Genomic DNA, 19,520 nt, shown 5'->3' with positions numbered 1-19,520 from the left:
AGTGGGACGCGGGACTCACAGTGGAGCGCATGTGCCGGACCACATCCCGGGGCACCACGGAGCGGTCCTCTAGTTTCAACTGGAACAGAGAGCACAGGTGTCAGAGCACGGCCCCCAAAATCACCTACAGGATACAGTCTCCTCCCTACCTCTTAGTGAAGCGTAGCATACGTATAGCTAAGCGCACAAACCCTAAGCCCAGAGCTCGGCTTTGCCAAACCCCATGCGCCCCTCCAACAGCACCTGGATCAGCGGACAGCACGCCAGGTGCGACCTCCCGCACCAAAGGCAAACACCGTGCTCACCAGCGGTAACTCTGGTCACGCTGAAAAGTGGCTACATGACAAACCACGTAAGGCCTCATTGTAAATGAAAGATTTAACAGCCCATTCTGCAGAGAGCCAAACATTTTGCTGTGAGTGGAATCCTTTTTCCAGCTTCTGCCTGCCCTGCACCCCTGCTGCCGAGTGCTGAGCAGGGTGGGTTGCAGGAGGAGTGTGACACTGGGCCGAGGGTCACCCTGAAGCCGCTATCAGCCTCACCACCTTCTAATCTGGGCCATCCTGCCCCGCCAGTCACAGCCTGCTCGTTATCGACTGCCCCGCAGAGGACTGCAAGCTGCTGAGTAACCGACTCTGGACTCTCGGGACGCCGGCTTCTGGAGCCTGGCCAACCGCGCAGCAAGCACTGACCCATCCCTCCATGACAAAGCCCCTCCCCCTGCCGGGCACCGGATGCCCCACAGCAGCCCAGGCGGGAGACGCTTCTCCACTGGGCCAGTGCACCTTCCTTGCTGGCTCCCCAAACCTGGGGCCGCTCCCCTGCAGTTCTTCACTGAGTCCTGGGAACCAGCGCATCTCTGTGTGGCTGCCCACCTCCCTGGCTCAGGCACCTCCAAGACCCCAAACTAGGGGGATGGAAGAGCTGCTCCCTCAGACACCCAACCGAACACTCAAGGTGACTCCACCGCAGAACGTGGGGCCTGGAACGGCGACCTCACGGGAGGAGAACTGAGAAGGGAGACACGCGCTTAAGGGCACCGAAATCCTGGCAACGACTAAAGCAAACCCTGCTATTAGTGGGATATGACTTTAAAAAAAAGTAAAGGGGAAGCAATGGGCCCGCCATCAACAGGTGACAGAGATGCTCCTCCAGGGACACAAGCCCGTGTTCCAGATGAGAGGGAGCCCCGGAGTTAAGCACACCGGACACTCACCTGCGCTGGCGCTGCAGCCTTGCAAAGCAGCCTCGCGAAGCGCTCGTGTAGAAGGTGGGATGAGTGGCTCAGAGGATTAACGAGGCAGTGAAAGCACAGACGGCCACCAGGCGCCTGGCCCACAGAAGGGCTCAGCCAACGCTAAGTGCTGTGATCACTCCACCTGCCTCCGCTGCCCCCTAGGCGCAGGCTGAAGACCCTGAGCTCAGGATCCAAGATCCCAGGAGGCTGCAAGGGGCCACGTGGAGCTCTGCTAAGGGTGTGCTGGGATGACAGTGCCATTTTTCTAATTCAAAGAACCTCCCATCCTGTAACCCTCTGGGCCCAAATCCCTGGGTGGGACAGGTATTTTCAGTGCTGTCCCACCCTATCTCAAACCTCTGCTCTCATTTTAGACTTGCAAAAGCCACAACTGCAGGTCTTTCCAAGTTGCCATGGAAACCAGAAGTTGCAGTGAGGGGAAATCCACTGGGAGATGGACAGTGCTGCATGGGGCGGGAGGTGACGCCATGCTTGGGGCAGCTGCGGCTGCGGGCACAGGCTGCCTCGCGGGCTCCGGGACCCTGAGGAGAGACCCAAGTTGAGTCTGCACATCATCCCAACCTCGGCGTCTGTGTCAGTCCCCGAGAGAGCTGCCAGGAAAGGAAGGGAGTGGCCCAGGTGCAGACCCTAAATCAGCACAGTCTTTGATGGGACACAGCCCAGCCTCGCTGCCCCCAAGGGGGTACGGGAAACTGAGGCCCCTGCTCTGAGGCCGAAGCAGGAACAACACAGCCAGTGAAAGCTGTCACGGCAGGGACAGGGGTGGGTTTTCTCCCTCCTCCCTCTGTAGAACCTCTGCGAGGCTGTGGGGCAGGCAGGTCCCCGAGTTCCCGGGAGGGGGCCTGGTGAGCCAGCGTGTCCCCGGATGTGGCTCTCCTGACCTGCGCTTGGCCTCTTGCCCGAGCCTGACTCCCTTCCACCCTGAAGCTGGGTCTCCAGGCTCTTCTGATCTCGCGTGACAATGACAATGACAGTGTAGAGCAGAGCGGTGTGGCAGGGAGGACGGAGGGGTGCAGGGGCCACTATTCTGGCTACATTCTTTTTTTTTCTTTTAATTTATTAATTAATTTGTTTTGGCTGCGTTGGGTCTTCGTTGCTGCACACGGACTTTCTCTAGTCGCGGCGAGCGGGGGCTACTCTTCATTGCGATGCACGGGCTTCTCATTGCGGTGGCTTCTCTTGTTGTGGAGCATGGGCTCTAGGCACGTGGGCTCAGTAGTTGCGGCTCGCGGGCTCTAGAGCGCAGGCTCAGTAGTTGTGGCGCATGGGCTTAGTTGCTCCACGGCATGTGGGATTTTCCCGGACAGGGATAGAACCCGTGTCCCCTGCATTGGCAGGCGGATTCTTAACCACTGCGCCACCAGGGAAGTTCCTCTGGCTACATTTCTTTTCCTTGGGAATTCCAGAAAATGAGAACAAGACGCCTGGGAGGGCAAGGATGACTTGCAAGCCTCTTCATGCTCTTTCACAAGCTTCCCTCCCAGGTGCCCATGTCCCACCACACTGGGCACTGCTCCTTTCACATCCGCCAGCCGCTCCAGCTGAGCATCTCCCACACGACAGCGCTTACCCACGTCCTCCTCGCCTCTCCCTGTTCCAGACACATGCTCCCTGCATCTCGAAGGCTTTCAGAACCCCTGCTCTGGAAGCCTCTCCTCACAGCGACAGCACAGCTGGTGTGTATTACACTCCATGCAGTTTTCTAGCACTTCACGTGTTTTAACCGGAGAAATCCTCAACTCCACGAAATAAGCATACTGTCATTGTCTTTACAGATAAGTAAACTGAGACAAAGAGAAAATAAGTCACGTGTTCATGGTCACACGGCTCCTAAGTGGTGCCGCTGGGACTTCAACTCAGGCAGTCTAGCTCGAGTCCATTCGCTTAACCACAGAAAAAGCTCCTCCTCCCCAGAGCAGCAGAGATAGGGACAGAGTAAAACACATTTCTGGCAGGTCCACACCCTCTGAAAGACAGCAATTCTTCTCCTGGTTATAAAAGCAACAACTGCTCTATTCACTTCTGGGGCACATGGCAGGCGGCTGCGGTGGCCTCTGCCTGCGGATCAGGGCCCTGAGCGCCCGCCGAGGCCGCCAGGTGGGAGACACTACCGGGTCTCAGCAGCCCGCCCGCCTCTGCTCCTCCCACCCTTGAGAGATCAGGCACCCAGACCACAGGCACCAGACACTGGAGGCTAACACCAGAGGGCGCTGTGCCTGCTCCAGGAAAACGCCAGATTGTAAAGTGAAACTAAGTCATGAAACGGAGCCACGTTTTTTGCTAGGCGCACCCTGGACGCAGTTTTTAAAAAACTGTTACCAGCGTGGGATCTGAGGTGGAAGGTGGATAGATTTTAACTGTCATTATTGGTTCTAGAATTCTGAACAACCTCTGAGGTGGTGAACTGTTGTTTAACATTTCTTGAGGGAGAGCTGTAGCTATCAGAGGTTTCTGAATAACAAAAAAAAGCAAGACAAGAAAGGTAACACACCAAAATGTTAAAGTGTCTGAGTGAAGAGGGGCTACAGGTGGTTTTAAAAACGAACATCGGGCTTCCCTGGTGGCACAGTGGTTGGGAGTCCGCCTGCCGATGCAGGGGACACGGGTTCATGCCCCGGTCCGGGAAGATCCCACATGCCGCGGAGCGGCTGGGCCCGAGAGCCATGGCCGCTGAGCCTGCGCGTCCGGAGCCTGTGCTCCGCAGCGGGAGAGGCCACAACAGTGAGAGGCCCATGTACCGCAAAAAAAAAAAACCAAAACGAACATGCATTACTTTGGAGACTTTTAACATGTTTTTAAATTGACGTATAGTTGATTTACAATATTGTGTTAGTTTCAAGTGTACAGCACAGCGATTTGTTTTTGTGGGTTCTTTGCAGATTATATTCCGTTACAGGTTATTACAAGAGATTGGGTATAACTCCCTGTGCTTGGACGCTTTTGTGACATGTCTGTGGGACGTGCCTGGTGGAATCCGAGAACCCACATCCTTTGCTTCCACTGCCTCCTCTGGAAACAGGAGTAGCAAACAACACACCTGCCCCGCATAGCGAGGATTCCCGCACCTGCTCTGGAGGAAGAGAGCCAGGCTTCAGGGAGGACAGGCACTGGTGAGATAAGTCCCGCTCTGACTCAGCCTCCATTCTAGTGCAGCAGAGAGACAGACAGACAGACAGGCACACAGACAGAGGTCAGGTGGTGCTATGTGCCATACAGAAAACCAAGGCACTACCCAGGGCGTGTGGGGGACAGGCTGGAAACGGGAGGGGAGCAAGTTATTTATTTTGAGAGGGTGACCAGGAAAGGCCGCTCCAAGGTGACATGTGACCAGAGATCTGAGTGTATTAAGGGAGTGAGCTTTCCAAGCAGACAGAAGAGCCGCCCTGACTGGATGTTTGACGCCCAGCAGAGGCCAGCAGGGCTGCGACAGAGCAGCAAGGAACAGGAGGCGAGGCCAGGCGTCTCGGGCCTCAGAGAAAAAGCACCAGGGAAGGACCTGAGAGTCCATCCTGAGTGACGGGAGCTCCTGCAGGTCTCTGAGCCGGGGAGGGGGGGGTCACGTTAAAAGCGTCATCTGGCTGTTGAGCAGGGCAGGGTGACCAGGTAGCCCAGTGGTTCTCAACTGGGGGCAACTCTGCCCCCCAGAGGACATCTGTAATGTCTGGAGACACGCTTGGCTGTCACAGCTGGGGGGTGGGTGGGTGGGTGGGGGCCGGTTCCTGGTGGTTAGAGGCCAGGGACACTGTTAAACATCCAACAGTGCTCAGGACAGCCCCCCACAGCAGAGACTGATCCGGCCCAGAGCATCAGCAGTGCTGAGGCTGAGGAGCCCTGAGGCTGTTCCCAGGAGAGCCTGGTGGTGCTGAGACCAGAGGAGGGGGAAGGGATCACTCTCCAGACCCTTTCTGAAGTTTGAGCTAAGGAGGTGCTCCAAGTGGGAAAGCAATTCAGTGGCCAAGGGAGGAGGGGGGACACTGCTGGGGGAAGGCAACATGGCACGGGGGCTGAGCACTTCCGTCCCACCCCCATTTGAGCTCCAAGGAGCTCTGCCCTGGCCAGGAGGCCCACTCTCTGCCCCTTGCCCCCCGGGCTGCCCGAGGCGCACACTGCTTCCCTGAGCTGCAGCTCTGACGCCGAGCACTGACGGCACAGCAGGAATGACGAGCTGGTCCCGCAGCTCCTGGTCTTAGACCCTCATTCCCAACACTGCTCTCCACTGAACCTAATGCGCCACATAAAAATGTTCCAAGGACAGAAAAAGGCAAACTGAGGCTGATCAACCGGTTCAAAGTACAAGGAAGCTGAAACAAGAAGTTACTTTAAAGTGGATTTGAACGTCACATCCTGTAAGACTGGGTGGCCCTAAGGGCTGGCCTGCTCAGTGGGGGCTGAGCACCCACCTTAGGAAAAAAGCAGGCTTCACACCTGGTCCCTAAGATCAGTATCCACTAACAGGGCTCCCAGCGTGAGGGGGGAAGAGGCAGGAAGTCCAACAATGGGCAAAGGAGGGCCATTAAAGGGGCCGAGCGTCTGCGTCAAGGCTGGAAGCCACCCGCCCGCCACTGCCATCTCCTGTCAAACTCCGGCAAGGCCAAAACACAGGGGAGGAGAGGCGGGTGTCCTTGGGACCCACAGCAAGAAAGCCGCACAGTCTTCCCTGGGGGACTGACAATGGGCGTACCAGCACCCACAGCCTCGGGTCGCAGGACGAGCTGGCTGCCAGTCCCACACCGTGCCCCTGGGAAGTGAGTGGGCGATGGGGGATGGCTTGCTGTGGCCCCCGGTTTGGGCAGTGTTTAGTGGCCTGAGCCAGGCCCTTCCTGGGGAGGGAGAGGAAAGAGGAGTGCCAGGGCCAGCAGACACTCGGGAGATGAGGCTGTTTACCTAGGCCAGGACTCAAAGAACGGATTCCTGAAAGGAATGTAATGAGGTGAGGCCAGTGCTGGAAATTTCTAAAGGCCTGCTACTTCCCAAGGGGTAAAAAGAATCTGAGAAACACCATGCCTCCCACCTCTCATACAGCTAGAGCTGGGACAGTGGTCAATGTGGGGTGGGGTGGGGAGACTTCAGCGCCTCCTAACCAGCCCCTCTCACTCCCTCAGCCGGGGTCGCAGATGCTGAAGGAGGCCCCAGTCCCGCGGCCCCTGGTCTGCTTGGCTGCAAGCACCCCAGCTCACTGCGGTGGCCACCCAGCTGCACTCCAAGCCAGGATGGAATGGGGGACATGCCAGTCACTGGCTGAGAAGCCCAGCTCAGTCTAGGGGGTGAGAATAGAGGAAGCCATTCAATAGGAACTTTGCTAATCCTAGGACTGAGGTCATGGAAATTTTTTTTAGTGCTTCCTATAGATTCAAGGCTAGAGAAGAATACAAATGTAAAATAAGGAATGTACACAGTCTTTAAGGAATTTAGAAGGATCTGGCACAGAGATGGGTGGGGAAAGGGGAAGGGCAGGCCCAGGGATATTAACTCCCTCCCTCCGATGCAAATACAATTTGGAGGCCAGAGAAGCTAAGATGCCAGATTGGGAAGTTTATCCCACAGTGCAGAATTCTGAAAAAGCCTTGGAAATCCTAGAATGGAATGCTCCCTAGAGCAGTGTTTTTCCTTCTTTCTTTTTTTTTTCTTTTTGCCGTGCCAGTCGGCCAGAGGGATCCCAGTTCCCCGACCAGGGATTGAACCCAGGCCCTCGGCAGTGAAACTGCAGAATCCCAACCACTGGACCATCACGGAATTCCCAAGCAGCGTTTTTCAAACTGAGGGCTGTGACCCATTAGCGGGTTATGAGATCAATTTAGTGGGTCGTGGCCAACACTGGGTGTATCACACACAGGAAGGCTAGGTACCGTTTTTTTAATTTATTTTATTTTTGGTTGCATTGGGTCTTCGTTGTTGGGTCTTCGTTGCTGCACACAGGCTTTCTCCCGTTGCGGCAGGCTACTCTTCGTTGCGGCGCGTGGGCTTCTTACTGCGGTGGTTTCTCTTGTTGCAGAGCTCGGGCTCTAGGTGCGCAGGCTTCAATAGTTGTGGCACGTGGACTGCAGTAGTTGTGGCTCGCAGGCTCTAGAGCGCAGGCTCAGTAGTCGTGGCACACGGGCTTAGTTGCTCTGCGGCATGTGGGATCTTCGAGACCAGGGCTCGAACCCGTGTCCCCTGCATTGGCAGGCGGGTTCCCAACCACTGCGCCAGCAGTGAAGCCCCGAGGTACTGTTCTGAGAACACTTTTCCAGGTGCGTCTATAACATACATGTGTCCTGGGTCACGATGTATATAATATGTTCTATGGCGGGTCACTTTCAAGAAGTCTGAGGGCCCCACCCTGCCTACCTGCTCTGCTGGCTCCCTCTGGCTAGGGTTTCAGCCAGTTACAAGCGGAGCGAGACCTCTCTTCTCATCAGAAGCTGGTCTAGATCTAGCCCAAAACAAGAAAACAATCAAAAACCCTAGGATCTAAACGTTCACACACAGATACCGTGGGAGTGCGGAACTTTTAACTCTTTCTGACATTACCTAAAACGTCAGTAAGTTGGCCTTCAGAAGAGTGAACCTGGGAGTGGCAGGAAATGGTACTAACTGTGGGTTGGAGCTGGGCTCCTCTTCCAGCTTCCAGTTCTGAATGGATTTGGGGATATGACTGGCCAGTGAGTCTAGCGAATGCCAGTGTAATGACTTTCTCAGAGCAGTTGACCATCATGTGACTGAGTCCCTAAAAATCCAGCCATCAGCAAACTGCCCACCTGAGGATCGAAGGTTTTACCAGCAAACACCAATGGCCAGAGGGCCTCACATGCCGGGGGGAGGAGGAGAGCTGGAAATGGCTGGGCAGTGGAAGAAAAGACAAACGCCGGTGCCCCTAACTGGAAAATTCTGTCAATCACGTGCTACAGAAACCATTCAACAGAAGCTCTGCTAAAACCAAAGACTGGGGTCAATCAATTCAATAGTTCTTTAGTGTTTTCCATAGATTCAGAATGAGACAAGAATACAAACACATAGGTACGTGTCCTGGCTTTACAGAACTTACATTTAGATGGGGGAGACAAAATGAAAATACCTGAAAACATTTATACAAGTAAATACACTGCCAAGCTGGGTAGAGAGACAAAGATTTCTGCTTCCAAATGGCAGGTGGGGGAAGGCGGGAAGGGCCAGGCTGCAAAGGAAATGTGCATCAGAGACACAGGCAAGGGACGCCACCCCCCGCCCCCTGCAGATGACAACTGGCCAGGCCTCTGTACTCTCAACCCCCAGGGGTAGCCCTGTCTCCAGGGGCCCCTCTCTCTGACGGCACACCACAGTCCCGAAGCCTGTCATCAGGGCCGGCAATGCAGCATGACTGCATCCCTGCTTGGAAACTGCAGCTGCGGCTTGCCAGCTTGCTGAAATGGTCCAGAGGCACAGCCTGCCCAAGGGGACAGAGAAAGGGGACTGAGTCCAACCGCCTGCTCAGTGAGGGGGAAGGACCAGGGAGCTGTGCCTGGCGCCAGGCCAGCTGGAGCCCAGGCAGCAGAGCTGGGTCTCTGCAGATGCTGCAGTGTTTGGGGGCAGCACATGCGTTCCAGTGGCAAGAGCTGGCGTGGAGAAAGAACCCAGCACTACACCCAGTGTCTTGGCCCTGGGCTTATCAACCTGGCTCTAAAAAGGACAAAACAGCCCAGGACTCCCGGATGAGAAAGGAGGGTACAGACAGGCAGCTTTAGACTGAGAAGGCCTCCCTCCTCAAGAGGCATGACTAAAAGGTAGAAAGTAAACAGCATGACGTCCTGTCTCTTCTCGTGGCCGGGCTGCCGGGCATCCATCCCCGGGAGTAAGCAGAGAGCAAGCCCACGGTCCAGGTGCAGACAGAGCCCAACACTGCCTTCCAGACCCCCACCCTAAGCCCCACGTGTCTGATGGCAGGTGAGTTCACAGAACAATGACCCAGGCTGGTAATCCCACGAATAGACCTTTATGGAGCCCGCACTGTGCAGGGAAAAGCCCCACGTGGAGGTACTGCTCTGGTAGCTCTCGTGCCACAGAGGAGGCTGGAGGCTCGGAGAGGTTAAGTGACCTGCCCCAGGCCACCTGGCGCCGGGATTCCAGAGCCCTGGATCTGCTAGTGTCCTTCCTCATCTGGCGGGCGTGACCCTCTGCACGGCCCTTTCTACTCCAGGGCATCGTCCTGGATCTTGCTGAAAATGCAGACTCCCAGGCCCAGCCCAGCTGCCTTAGAATCCACAGGTCAACAAGGTCTCCAGGTGACCCACGTGCACATCACCTCGTCCTCACGTAACAGTGGCTCTTAACAGAGGGGCATCAAGATGGAAGGAGGGCCCCATCCCAGGCTCACTGCCCACAGTCCCCAGGATGGTATTCTGAAAACAGGCATTCTGAAAAAGTTCCTAAAGGGATTTTGATACATATCTCCAAATCCTGGTTACTCTGACTGGCATTTTAAAGGCAGTAAGGGAGGAGGAGAAATAGCTAAAAGGGACTATATCTGAGTCCAGTGGGGCAGGTCAAGCCCACTCTCAACTATAAGGGACCCCATGAGGAAGAAACACAGCCTCCTGAACCCACACCAACCTCTGCTTGTTCCTCAAACACCTGTGGTTACTATTTCAAGGCATGAAATGGATCCCCATCCTAGGGTACAGGGTATCACTCAGGCACCAACTGGCCTGGCAACTCTGGCACAGACCAAATGGCTCCTGGGGGCCGCTATTACCTCTTGGTTTGACCGTTAAGTCCTAAAAACCTGACTGACCATGAAAAAGCAGAATCCCTGAGGCTGGGAGGACGCACCCCTCCATTCCTGCAGGCACAGTGAGACGAGGCTGCAGCTGGCCATACAGCCCAACAGCCAGGTCCTGCAGAGGCCACGGTGCTGCCACTCCCCAGCTGCATGCGCTAAGTCCTGTCACCTCCCTGGGCATCATCTGGCATGGGCAGCCCTGGGCTGGACAAGCTCTGGGCCCTTCCAGCTCCAGAGCTCATCCCCTGCAACGTCTCCAGAAGCCCTGGAGTCTACCTGCCCAGCACCTGTCCCTGCAGAGGGGCCACGTGGGTATTCCATTTGCAAAGTGAATCCCCACAGACCCCCAAGGGGGGCGGCTGAAAGGAAAAGATGGCGCTGGTGCACACGGCCTGAGAAGGCCCCGGGACAGGAGCACCAGGGCAAAGCCTGGACGAGGCCCCTGACAGTTTCTCTCCCCAGGAACTTAGAGCTCAGCTGGAGAAAACAAGTACACAAAATAACATCTACAAAGACAGAAACAAGATGCAAAAATTAACGTACGGGGTTCCTCTGGTGGCGCGGTGGTTAAGAATCTGCCTGTCAATGCAAGGGACACGGGTTCGAGCCCTGGCCCGGGAAGATTCCACATGCCTCGGAGCAACTAAGCCCGTGCGCCACAACTACTGAGCCCACGTGCCACAACTACTGAAGCCTGCGCGCCTAGAGCCCGTGCTCTGCAACAAGAGAAGCCACCGCAATGAGAAGCCCGCACACTGCAACCAAGAGTAGGCCCTGCTCGCCGCAACCAGAGAAAGCCTGCGCAAGCGACGAAGACCCAATGCAGCCAAATATAAAAACAAATAAATAAATAAATTTATTTTTAAAAAATTAACGCACAGGTGCCTCTTGAGCTAGATGTCATTACTAAAAAGTCTTTTACAAATTGAAAGGATTTTAGAATCGGGGAGCTATTTCAGGAAAACCACAGCAAATCTTATAGTATGCAAATTACCACCTTCTTATATGGTCAAAATTCTCCTCCCCTCTTAATGACTGCAGACACACCCACCTCAGCGATGAGCAGATACAGCCAAGAGAGAACCAGAGCGCGTGGGAGAGGGTGCGCTCAGCTGGATGGCGGGGTGGCACTAAGGTGCCTGCCTGGAGGAGGTGTGATCGGAGGAGGTGGTACTGCACAGGCCAGGGGGCCAGCAGGAGGCGCTCTCAGGCCCCGGTAAGCCTGGAGGGAGGGAGGGAGGGAAGGGTAAGGAGTGTCCGAGCGCCTCACAGACTTCACCTGGGCCTCACAGCCCCCTCAGGAGGAGGGTCCTGGAAACGATGTGCCGGGAGTGGGCACAGGGCTGGCACGCACCAAGTGAGCCTCTCCCCAGTCCGCCTCCTGGCACCAGGCCAGCCCCGCTGCCCCACGGCACCCCTGAGCCGTCTGGGGAGAGGGGGTGATCAGTGAACAGACACCAGCACGCAAGACCCTGGCCTGATTCTCTTTTCTGTACGATTAAGCATGAAACTTCATTCCTTCCTTCCTTCCTTCCTCCGGGCTCCTCTAGGTCCGACATAGAAGGACTTCTCAGGCAGAATTCATATTATCACAAATCTGAAGGAGGACACACTTCCTGAAAGTAAGAGATCAAAATGTATTTGAACTATTGGACGCCCACCTCTAGACACCAAGCCCTGAAATCAGCAACTGCAAGGTAGCGTTTTGGCCGACACACACCACTATGTTTGGTCTTGAAGGGCAACTGATGGAAACCACCCGATGGCCCCATAAAGACAGAGTGGAGGAGTCTAGATATGTAACTCATCAGTGTGGAAACAGCAAAAGATTATGAAGAAGAACGGAGGCAGCCTCGACAGGCCCCTTGGGAGGAGGACTAGACTTTACTGCAACTATCAGAACCCTCAGAACTCTTTCAAAAATACACATTCCTGGGCTTCCCTGGTGGTGCAGTGGCTGAGAGGCCGCCTGCCGATGCAGGGGACGCGGGTTTGTGCCCCGGTCCGGGAAGATCCCACATGCCGCGGAGCGGCTGGGCCCGTGAGCCATGGCCGCTGAGCCTGCGCGTCCAGAGCCTGTGCTCCGCAACGGGAGAGGCCACAACAGTGAGAGGCCCGCGTACCGCCAAAAAACAAAAAACAAAACACATTCCTGATTTTTTTTTTTTAACCCCAAACCTACTGAACGAATCTCTGGGTGAAGCCAGGAATCTATCTCTTAACATTCGCTGGGCGAGTCAGATAACCAGCCTGGTTAAAACAGCTCTGCTTCAACCAGTATGCTTCCCTTTCTTCTAAAACAAAACAGGACTACTAGGGACATTTGTGTTTTTTGTTGTTTTTTCTTTGTTTTAATTTTATTTATTCATTTTTGGCTGCTTTGGGTCTTCATTGCTGCACGCAGGCTTTCTCTAGTTGCGGAGAGCGGGGACTGCTCTTCGTTGCGGTGTGCGGGCTTCTCATTGCTGTGGCTTCTCTTGTTGCGGAGCACGGGCTCTAGGTGCGCGGGCTTCAGTAGCTGTGGCTCGCGGGCTCTAGAGCGCAGGCCCAGTAGTTGTGGCGCACGGGCTTAGTTGCTCCGCGGCATGTGGGACCTTCCCGGACCCGGGCTCAAACCCGTGTCCCCTGCATTGGCAGGCGGATTCTTAACCACTGCGCCACCAGGGAAGCCTCGGGACATTTGTTTTTAATTTTTAAAAAATTTAAAGATAAAAATCTGGGGATCAAGATGCAAAAAAGCAAGGTGGATTAAAATAATGAACAAAGTGAGGTTCAGCTCATACCCGGCCCTCAGTATCCCTGACACACTCCTCCTGCGGTTCAGCCCTTGAACAGACACACAGGCACCAGGTGCCCTAAACGATGTGGCCCCAACTCTGACCTCTGCTCAGGTGGCCCAGACCCTGGTCTAGGTCAGCTTCCAGACAGACACCAAGAACAAAGCCCCAGACCCTGCTGACCAAGAGCCCTGTGACCTGACCCAGGCCAGCTGCTGCCTAGGTGGCAAAGAGCAGAACCTGCCAGTACACATCCCCGGACACCTGGGGGACACGGTTTTCCCACCATAAAGACTTCCAGGCAGGAAGGCAGCTCCTAGGCCCATGCTGCGGCCACAAGAAACGTGATTTTTAGAGCTGGGTTACTGGACGGGACGGAGCTGGAGCATCAGATGTGGCTCTTCTCTCCTGTAAGAACTCCGAGTCTGAGAAAGAACTGCCCTGGCAGGAAGGCGAGTCACTGCCTGATGCACAGCCTCCAAGACGACCACGAGGACCTCGGCTCACAGACGCTCCCGCTCCCTGTTCTTCACCTTCCTCTCTTCACACCCACAGAAAAATGACAGCATCTTCAAAACGATGTCACCTCTGGTCAGCAGAGAGCTGGGGACTCATTCCCGCAGTGGCTCATGACGCCGAGCCTTATCTCCACCCAGAACGTCTGCGGCTCCCGCGGTCCACGCTCCCAAACTGAGAATCAGCTGCTAATCAATGGGCACACTCTCTGCAGAACGCACCCCACCTTCTGAAGCTGACTCACACCGAAAGGGATCCACTCAGCACTGTTATTTTTAAAAATGCAAATACGGGAGGAAAAGACAGTACAAATAACACACCAGACCCCTGGTCCGAGGCCGAGTCCTTGCTCAGGGGTCAGGTTCTCACTGAGGTGGGCTGTGGGAGCAGGGTGGCTCATCTCCCCACGCAGCTTTGTTTTCATCATACCTGTGGGCCCAGAGCCCCCACCCCACCCGTTCCCTGAGCCACCCCCAGGCAGGTAAGGGGGATCCACACCAGAGGGGCGGGAGCTTCACGACCCTCCCCAGAATGACCGTGTCAGAACCATGTTGGTCCTCTGCTTTCCTCAATTCCAAAACTACATCTTTCCGAGACAAACCGGGGTGGGTGCTGCAAACATCCCCTGCCTGCCCCCCACCCCGGAAGCAGGAGCTTGACGAAGGCACAGGAAGCCAAGGAGGAAGAGACACGAGACCCCCGGGATGGAGAGCGAGCCAGGGTCTCGCATCACCGAGTGATGGTCTTAACAGCCAGCTGGTCCCAAACTGCTGACAGCCCTCTGGACCTGCCTGATCCCCACCGTGGATGCCACAGTCACTGAGAGCCACGCAGACAGGCTGGCCCCGCCACTCCCCAGTGCCAACCTCGACAGTCACATCTTCCTTTTCTCAGTCACCCCATGTCACTAGAATTAGGTCAGGAAGGGATCAGGTAGCCAGCCTTCTGAGCAAAGATTTCTAACAAAATGAAGCACAAATACTTAGCAGTCGGCTTCTGGGCTGAGTCGTGGTAACTGGCACGGCTGGGAAAGTGGAAAGGCCTCACCACCACCCACTGGAGAGAGGTGAGGAGGAAACACCTACTGGCACTGTAGACTCAGCTCGGGCCTGCACGGTCACAACCCCTCCAAAGACTGAAATGCCAGTGTCGTCGTCATCTAAGCCACCAGAGCATGGAAGGTGAGCATGTTCTGCTCTCCTAAGGATGGCAGTAATCAGCACCACTGAGATACACTAACACATTACCATGGACGCACTAGGGTGCCAGCACCCCTGCTTGAGGAGGGCTGGAGACTTGCCAGGAGTACGCAGTACACCTTTTTTTTTTCTTTTTAAAATTTATTTTTGGCTGCGTTGGGTCTTCGTTGCTGCGCGCAGGCTTTCTCCTGTTGCTGCGAGCGGGGGCTACTCTTCGTTGCGGTGCGCGGGCTTCTCATTGCGGTGGCTTCTCTTGTTGCAAGGCACAGGCTATAGGCGCGCGGGCTCAGCAGTCGTGGCTCACGGGCTCAGTAGTTGTGGCTCGCGGGCTCTAGAGCACAGGCTCAGTAGTTGTGGTGCATGGGCTTTGTTGCTCCGCGGCATGTGGGATCTTCCCAGACCAGGTCTTGAACCCATGTCCCCTGCATTGGCAGGCGGATTCTTAACCACTGCGTCACCAGGGAAGCCCGCAGTACACCTTTTACTATAAACATCTCAGCCTTCCTATCTCTCCTACCTGGGCTGTCCCTATTTCTCTAATCCCTGGGGACTCAGAGCTGGCCAACAGTCTGCTGGACCAGAAATCTAAAGCAGAACCAGAAGACAACCCCAGACTGGCGTATCTAAAGAATCCTTCCCACTCCCGCAGGTGTATCCAGACGCCCTCAAGGACTCTGCTACGGTCCATCCTTCAAGGTCCAACCAAGCCACGTGAAGGTGACAGTAGGCCTGTGGAGATGGTTTTGAGATCTAAGCCCCAGGACGTATGTGGCACGTGGTAAGTAATGGAAATAGTAGTTCTCTTGTCCTCCCACGCCCACCCCGCTTACGCTCTCCCAGCAGTTTCAGAGTTTACTTCGCCCATCAGTAGTTTGAACTAGCCTGAAACAGCAGGTAATATGCGAAGCTGTGAAATGAACCACACAGGGAGAGGGCGTGCCAGAAGGTGTTCAACCTAAACCTGGCTTTCCGCAGGCCTGGGCTTCAGACCTGCCCCTCCTCTCTCGGGCTCGGCGGGGACAGAGCCCGCCCTGTAGGAAGTCTGGGTTTGCTTCCTTTGACATCTGTCATCCGCTGCTCGCTCCATCGACAGTGGATCATCCATCCATCCACCCACTCATTCAACAGTCTGCATACCTACCAGGACGCCAAACGCTGCGCCTGGTGCTAGCAAGACACCAGGCCACGAGGAGCCAAGAGGAGGGGGGGCGGAAGTGCAACCAGCAGCGACACACGAGGAGCCGCCGCGGCAACAATCACGGCCTTCACGTTTGCCCAGACAGCTGACTCAGGCCTCTGTCCAGACGTCACCCCCCAGGAAGCCCCTCTCTGACCGCCTGTCCAGCGCTGCTGCTCCCTGCTCACCAGCCCCGCCTGGCACGGGGCGGCCCCAGCACAGTGCCTGGGAAACAGCACTCAAACGCGTCCCCCAGGGCAGAGGCTGCAGGGGGACCCGCGGGAACGGGGACAGCTGGCCGAAAGCAGTGGTCAGCAACGCCCACGCTGGAGGACAACTGGCCACCCAGGAAGCAGGGACCAGAGAGGCTGGCGGGAGGAGAAAGGAAGAGGCAGGTGGAGGGGACGCAGGCTGGGCAAGGGCCTCTTTTTGAGACTTTAAAGTTAGGTGCGGCGGCGGCGGCTGAGGGGCAGTCTGGAGAGTCCAGGCTGCGAGGTACCCAGGGAGATGCCTCCAGCCCGGTCGTGCAAGAGCCAGAGCCTGGCAGCTCCACGAGGCTGGTGTCCCACGGGCACCCTGGAGTCCGGCCGCCGGGCCACCCCCGCCGCCCTCTCCGGGCGCAGGCAGGCTGCAGGGCCCGGCTTCTGCTCCCACTGCGCCCGCCTCCCTTCAGCCCCAAACGTCATGAGCAGCCAGTTCCCCGCAAGAGACCCTCGTCTGGCAGCCGCCTCCGCATATGTGAGCTGCTCCCCCAAGCAGACCACCCGCGGCTCAAGGGCAGGGTCCCATCACACACAAGTCTGCGCACACGGACTGCAGTCATCGGCCTGGCCCAGAGGCTCAGCCCCCCTCCCCTCCCCCACAAGCGCCCCCCCCCCCCCCCCGTCTAAAATGACAGTTCCGGGGGTGACCAACGTCCACAGGCGCAGACACCGCCAGTGGTGGTGCCCAGGGCCCGCAGGCCGGGGCCTTTCCCAGGGTCTTGGAGGAGTGGGATGGAGACCCAGCAGCAGGCTGGAGGATGGGGAGACGCCTGCCCTTCCCTGCTTGTTATCACCCTGATGTGTTTCCTTCACTTGAAGCTTTAACAGAGCTTTAAGACTAGGCTTACACAACGGTGGCTTTTATGAAAACTGAGTCTTTTTTGGAAGGGGTGGGAAGCGGGAAGAGAAGCAAGGAAAAGGGCAAGGGGGGGCGCGCGTGCGTGCGTGTGCGTGTGTGTGTGTAGTGGAAAAACCCAATGATTCTACAGACCTTTCCTGATTCTCAGGAGAGTTATATAAAAAAAATAGGATAATAAAAGAAATGGGAGGGAGAGGATTACCAATAGCTTCAAAACACAAATCAATCCTAGCACCCTTAAAAAAAAAAAACCTTCGGGCTTCCCTGGTGGCTCAGTGGTTAGAATCACCTGCCAATGCAGGGGATTGGCAGGGACACAGGTTCAAGCCCTGGTCCGGGAAGATCCCACATGCCGCAGAGCAACTAAGCCCGTGCGCCACAACTACTGAGCCTGCGCTCTAGAGCCCGCAAGCCACAACTACTGAGCCCATGTGCTACAACTACTGAAGCCCGTGCGCCTAGAGCCCGTGCTCCGCAACAAGAAAAGCCACTGCAGTGAGAAGCCCACGCACTGCAATGAAGAGTAGCCCCCGCTCGCTCGCCACAACCAGAGAAAGCCCGCCCACAGGACGAAGACCCAATGCAGCCAAAAATAAAAACAACAACAAAACCCTTCACAGCTTTCCACTGACTGAAATCTGAGGGTTGAGTTCCAGAAATCCAGGTAGAATAACCACTTAAGAAACAGACTTTAAAACAGTAATACTTCAACCTTCACTCTTAACACCCCACGTTCCTGATGCTCACAAAGCCAAGAGAAGGAAGCATTTCAGAAAAAGAGCTGCTCCACACAGATGACAGTGACCCGACAAGCAAAAACAACACTACTTCGGAGAAGCAGCAAGAACAAGCAAGGTGAGGCCGTCCGTCCCGCTGTTGTTTTGAGTCAGCCAGCCTTTCGACAATATTAAGTCCAGTTTTGATCACTACACTAAGAGAATGTGGAGAAGTCTGAGAAGGTTCAGAGCAGTGCTAGAAACAGTATCTATGAGGAAAGAGGGAAACAACTTCCAGGAGAGAAGCCCAGGACTGTAATTTCTGCCGTCAAGTCTATGGCTTTCCTGGGAATATGGAACAATTCTAAATGTCAGTGGAGAATTTAAAGTAGGGGTGGCTGGGCTAAAGGAAGAAACCAGGGTCAGAAATTACTCTCCAGCACGGGCTTCCGGAATGTCGATCTGCATATCGTTAAAGACCCTCACGACCCTCACGGAGCAGACACCCTCCATCCTTCCTGGGTCAGACCCGCCCTGCCCAGCGGGGCAGCCACCAGCCTCGTCTGGCGACTAAGCGCTTGAAATGTGGTGTCTGAATCAGGATGTGCTGGAACACAGGATTACAAAGACTTACTACGAAGAACGCAAACTACCTCATGAATGTTTTTTTACATCCGTTATATGTTCAAACAATGTCTTGGCTCTATACTGGCTTAAATAAAATATATTACAATTAATTTCACCTGCTCCTTTTTACATTTAAAGAATTGAGGCCATGAGAAAAAAGACTTTCAATAGAAAGTGAGACCACTTTCTATGGAACAGCGTTGGTTTAAACCAGTGAATTCTTTAAAAAAAAAAAAAACAACAACAAAGAGTTCCGAAGGGCTTAACAACACAAAACAGCAACGCCCTGTCTTACTGTCTCAGTAGCGCTCCCCTGAGAAAACCACTTTCTAATTTCTTAGCAGTTTGAGTATTTACCCATATACATAAACAATATGCTTGCACCTCTAATTCCTAAGTTATTAACTGTGGACATTACCTAGGGACCTCCTGTTTCTTACCCGTCCCGTGACAACCCCTTACCTTGAGTCCATCCTTCCGACAGTTCTGCAGCTTTGACAGAAACAACCTGAATGGAGTGCTGGAATGGAGTAAACACGGCTCACAGCTGGACTGAGGGTGCTCTGTGGATACACACAGCCTGTGTACGGATTGAGAACTCTATCAAATAGCTACCCCTAACTTTTCCAAACATGCTCACACAATCCATCAGGTGACTCTGGGCTCTGTCTCTCTTCCTTGGAGATCTCTCTCCTGCAGAATTCCAGCCTGCCTCTCCAACAGCCTGCCTGTGGGGGAATCTCGTTTTCTGGATGCCAGAAAACTCCCTTGTCTTGGTGAAGCACACCTCCCACCAGCTTCTGGAGGAAGGTCCACGGGAGGCACATTTTTCCAGTCCTTGCAGGCCTGAGAAGAAATACTCGTCAGGTAACTGGCTGGATGTGAAACTCCCAGAGAACATCGAGGGCTCTGCTCTTGTCTTCCACCCCGAGGCCTGTCGTTAACTGGCACTTTTGCTCTGTTTATATTCACTGTGATCCCTGCGGATTTATTTGTTACCTTTAGGGCTTTCTGCCTACCACGCTTTTTCTTTGCTCTTTTTTCTGGTGAAATGACCTAGTTTTTATAATTCTGGATATTTTCCCTCTTGGTTTGAAGGCTTCCAATCCTATTTCTATCCTTAACATTTTAATATGTCTACTTGACTCAGACGATCTAAAGCAAATCAGTATCCCTCCCACTCTTGCCAAACAGTTCAAAGATCTTAGAAAGCGTTAATTTTCAGATAATCCCCTCTCTCATTTCCATTGATTGTTTGTCAGGATTTCAGTTTTTAACTCTCCTCAAGTCAGTAATGATCACCGTTTTATAAGTTAATGATGATTTAGCTCTACCGCACGTTTCTGCCGTATCTGTACACCATTTCTTTTTGTCTCTCTCTCCTGGGTTTAGTT

The 19,520-nt window shown here is 54.7% G+C and overlaps 1 protein-coding gene across 2 annotated transcripts in view; it reads right to left on the bottom strand.

The window, feature by feature from the left end:
• UBE2O (ubiquitin conjugating enzyme E2 O) overlaps nt 1-19,520 on the bottom strand; it is a 56,453-nt gene that overhangs the window by 13,307 nt on the left and 23,626 nt on the right. The window contains exons 1-2 of one of the 2 annotated variants that reach the window (XM_033848583.2): nt 306-4,902; nt 20-79 (exon numbers count right to left, since the gene is read on the bottom strand). In XM_033848583.2, the coding sequence (XP_033704474.1) occupies nt 20-31 (12 nt within the window). In that variant the 5' untranslated portion in view covers nt 32-79; nt 306-4,902. Of the gene's footprint in view, nt 1-19; nt 80-305; nt 4,903-19,520 lie in introns of those variants that run through there. The other variant, XM_033848582.2, reaches the window with a different exon arrangement.

Source organism: Tursiops truncatus, chromosome 20, assembly GCF_011762595.2.
Source record: "Tursiops truncatus isolate mTurTru1 chromosome 20, mTurTru1.mat.Y, whole genome shotgun sequence".
NCBI classification, from domain to species: Eukaryota; Metazoa; Chordata; class Mammalia; order Artiodactyla; family Delphinidae; genus Tursiops; species Tursiops truncatus.
The sequence above is the reverse complement of the archived record's forward strand: the minus strand, read 5'-3'. Positions and strand labels throughout refer to the sequence as shown.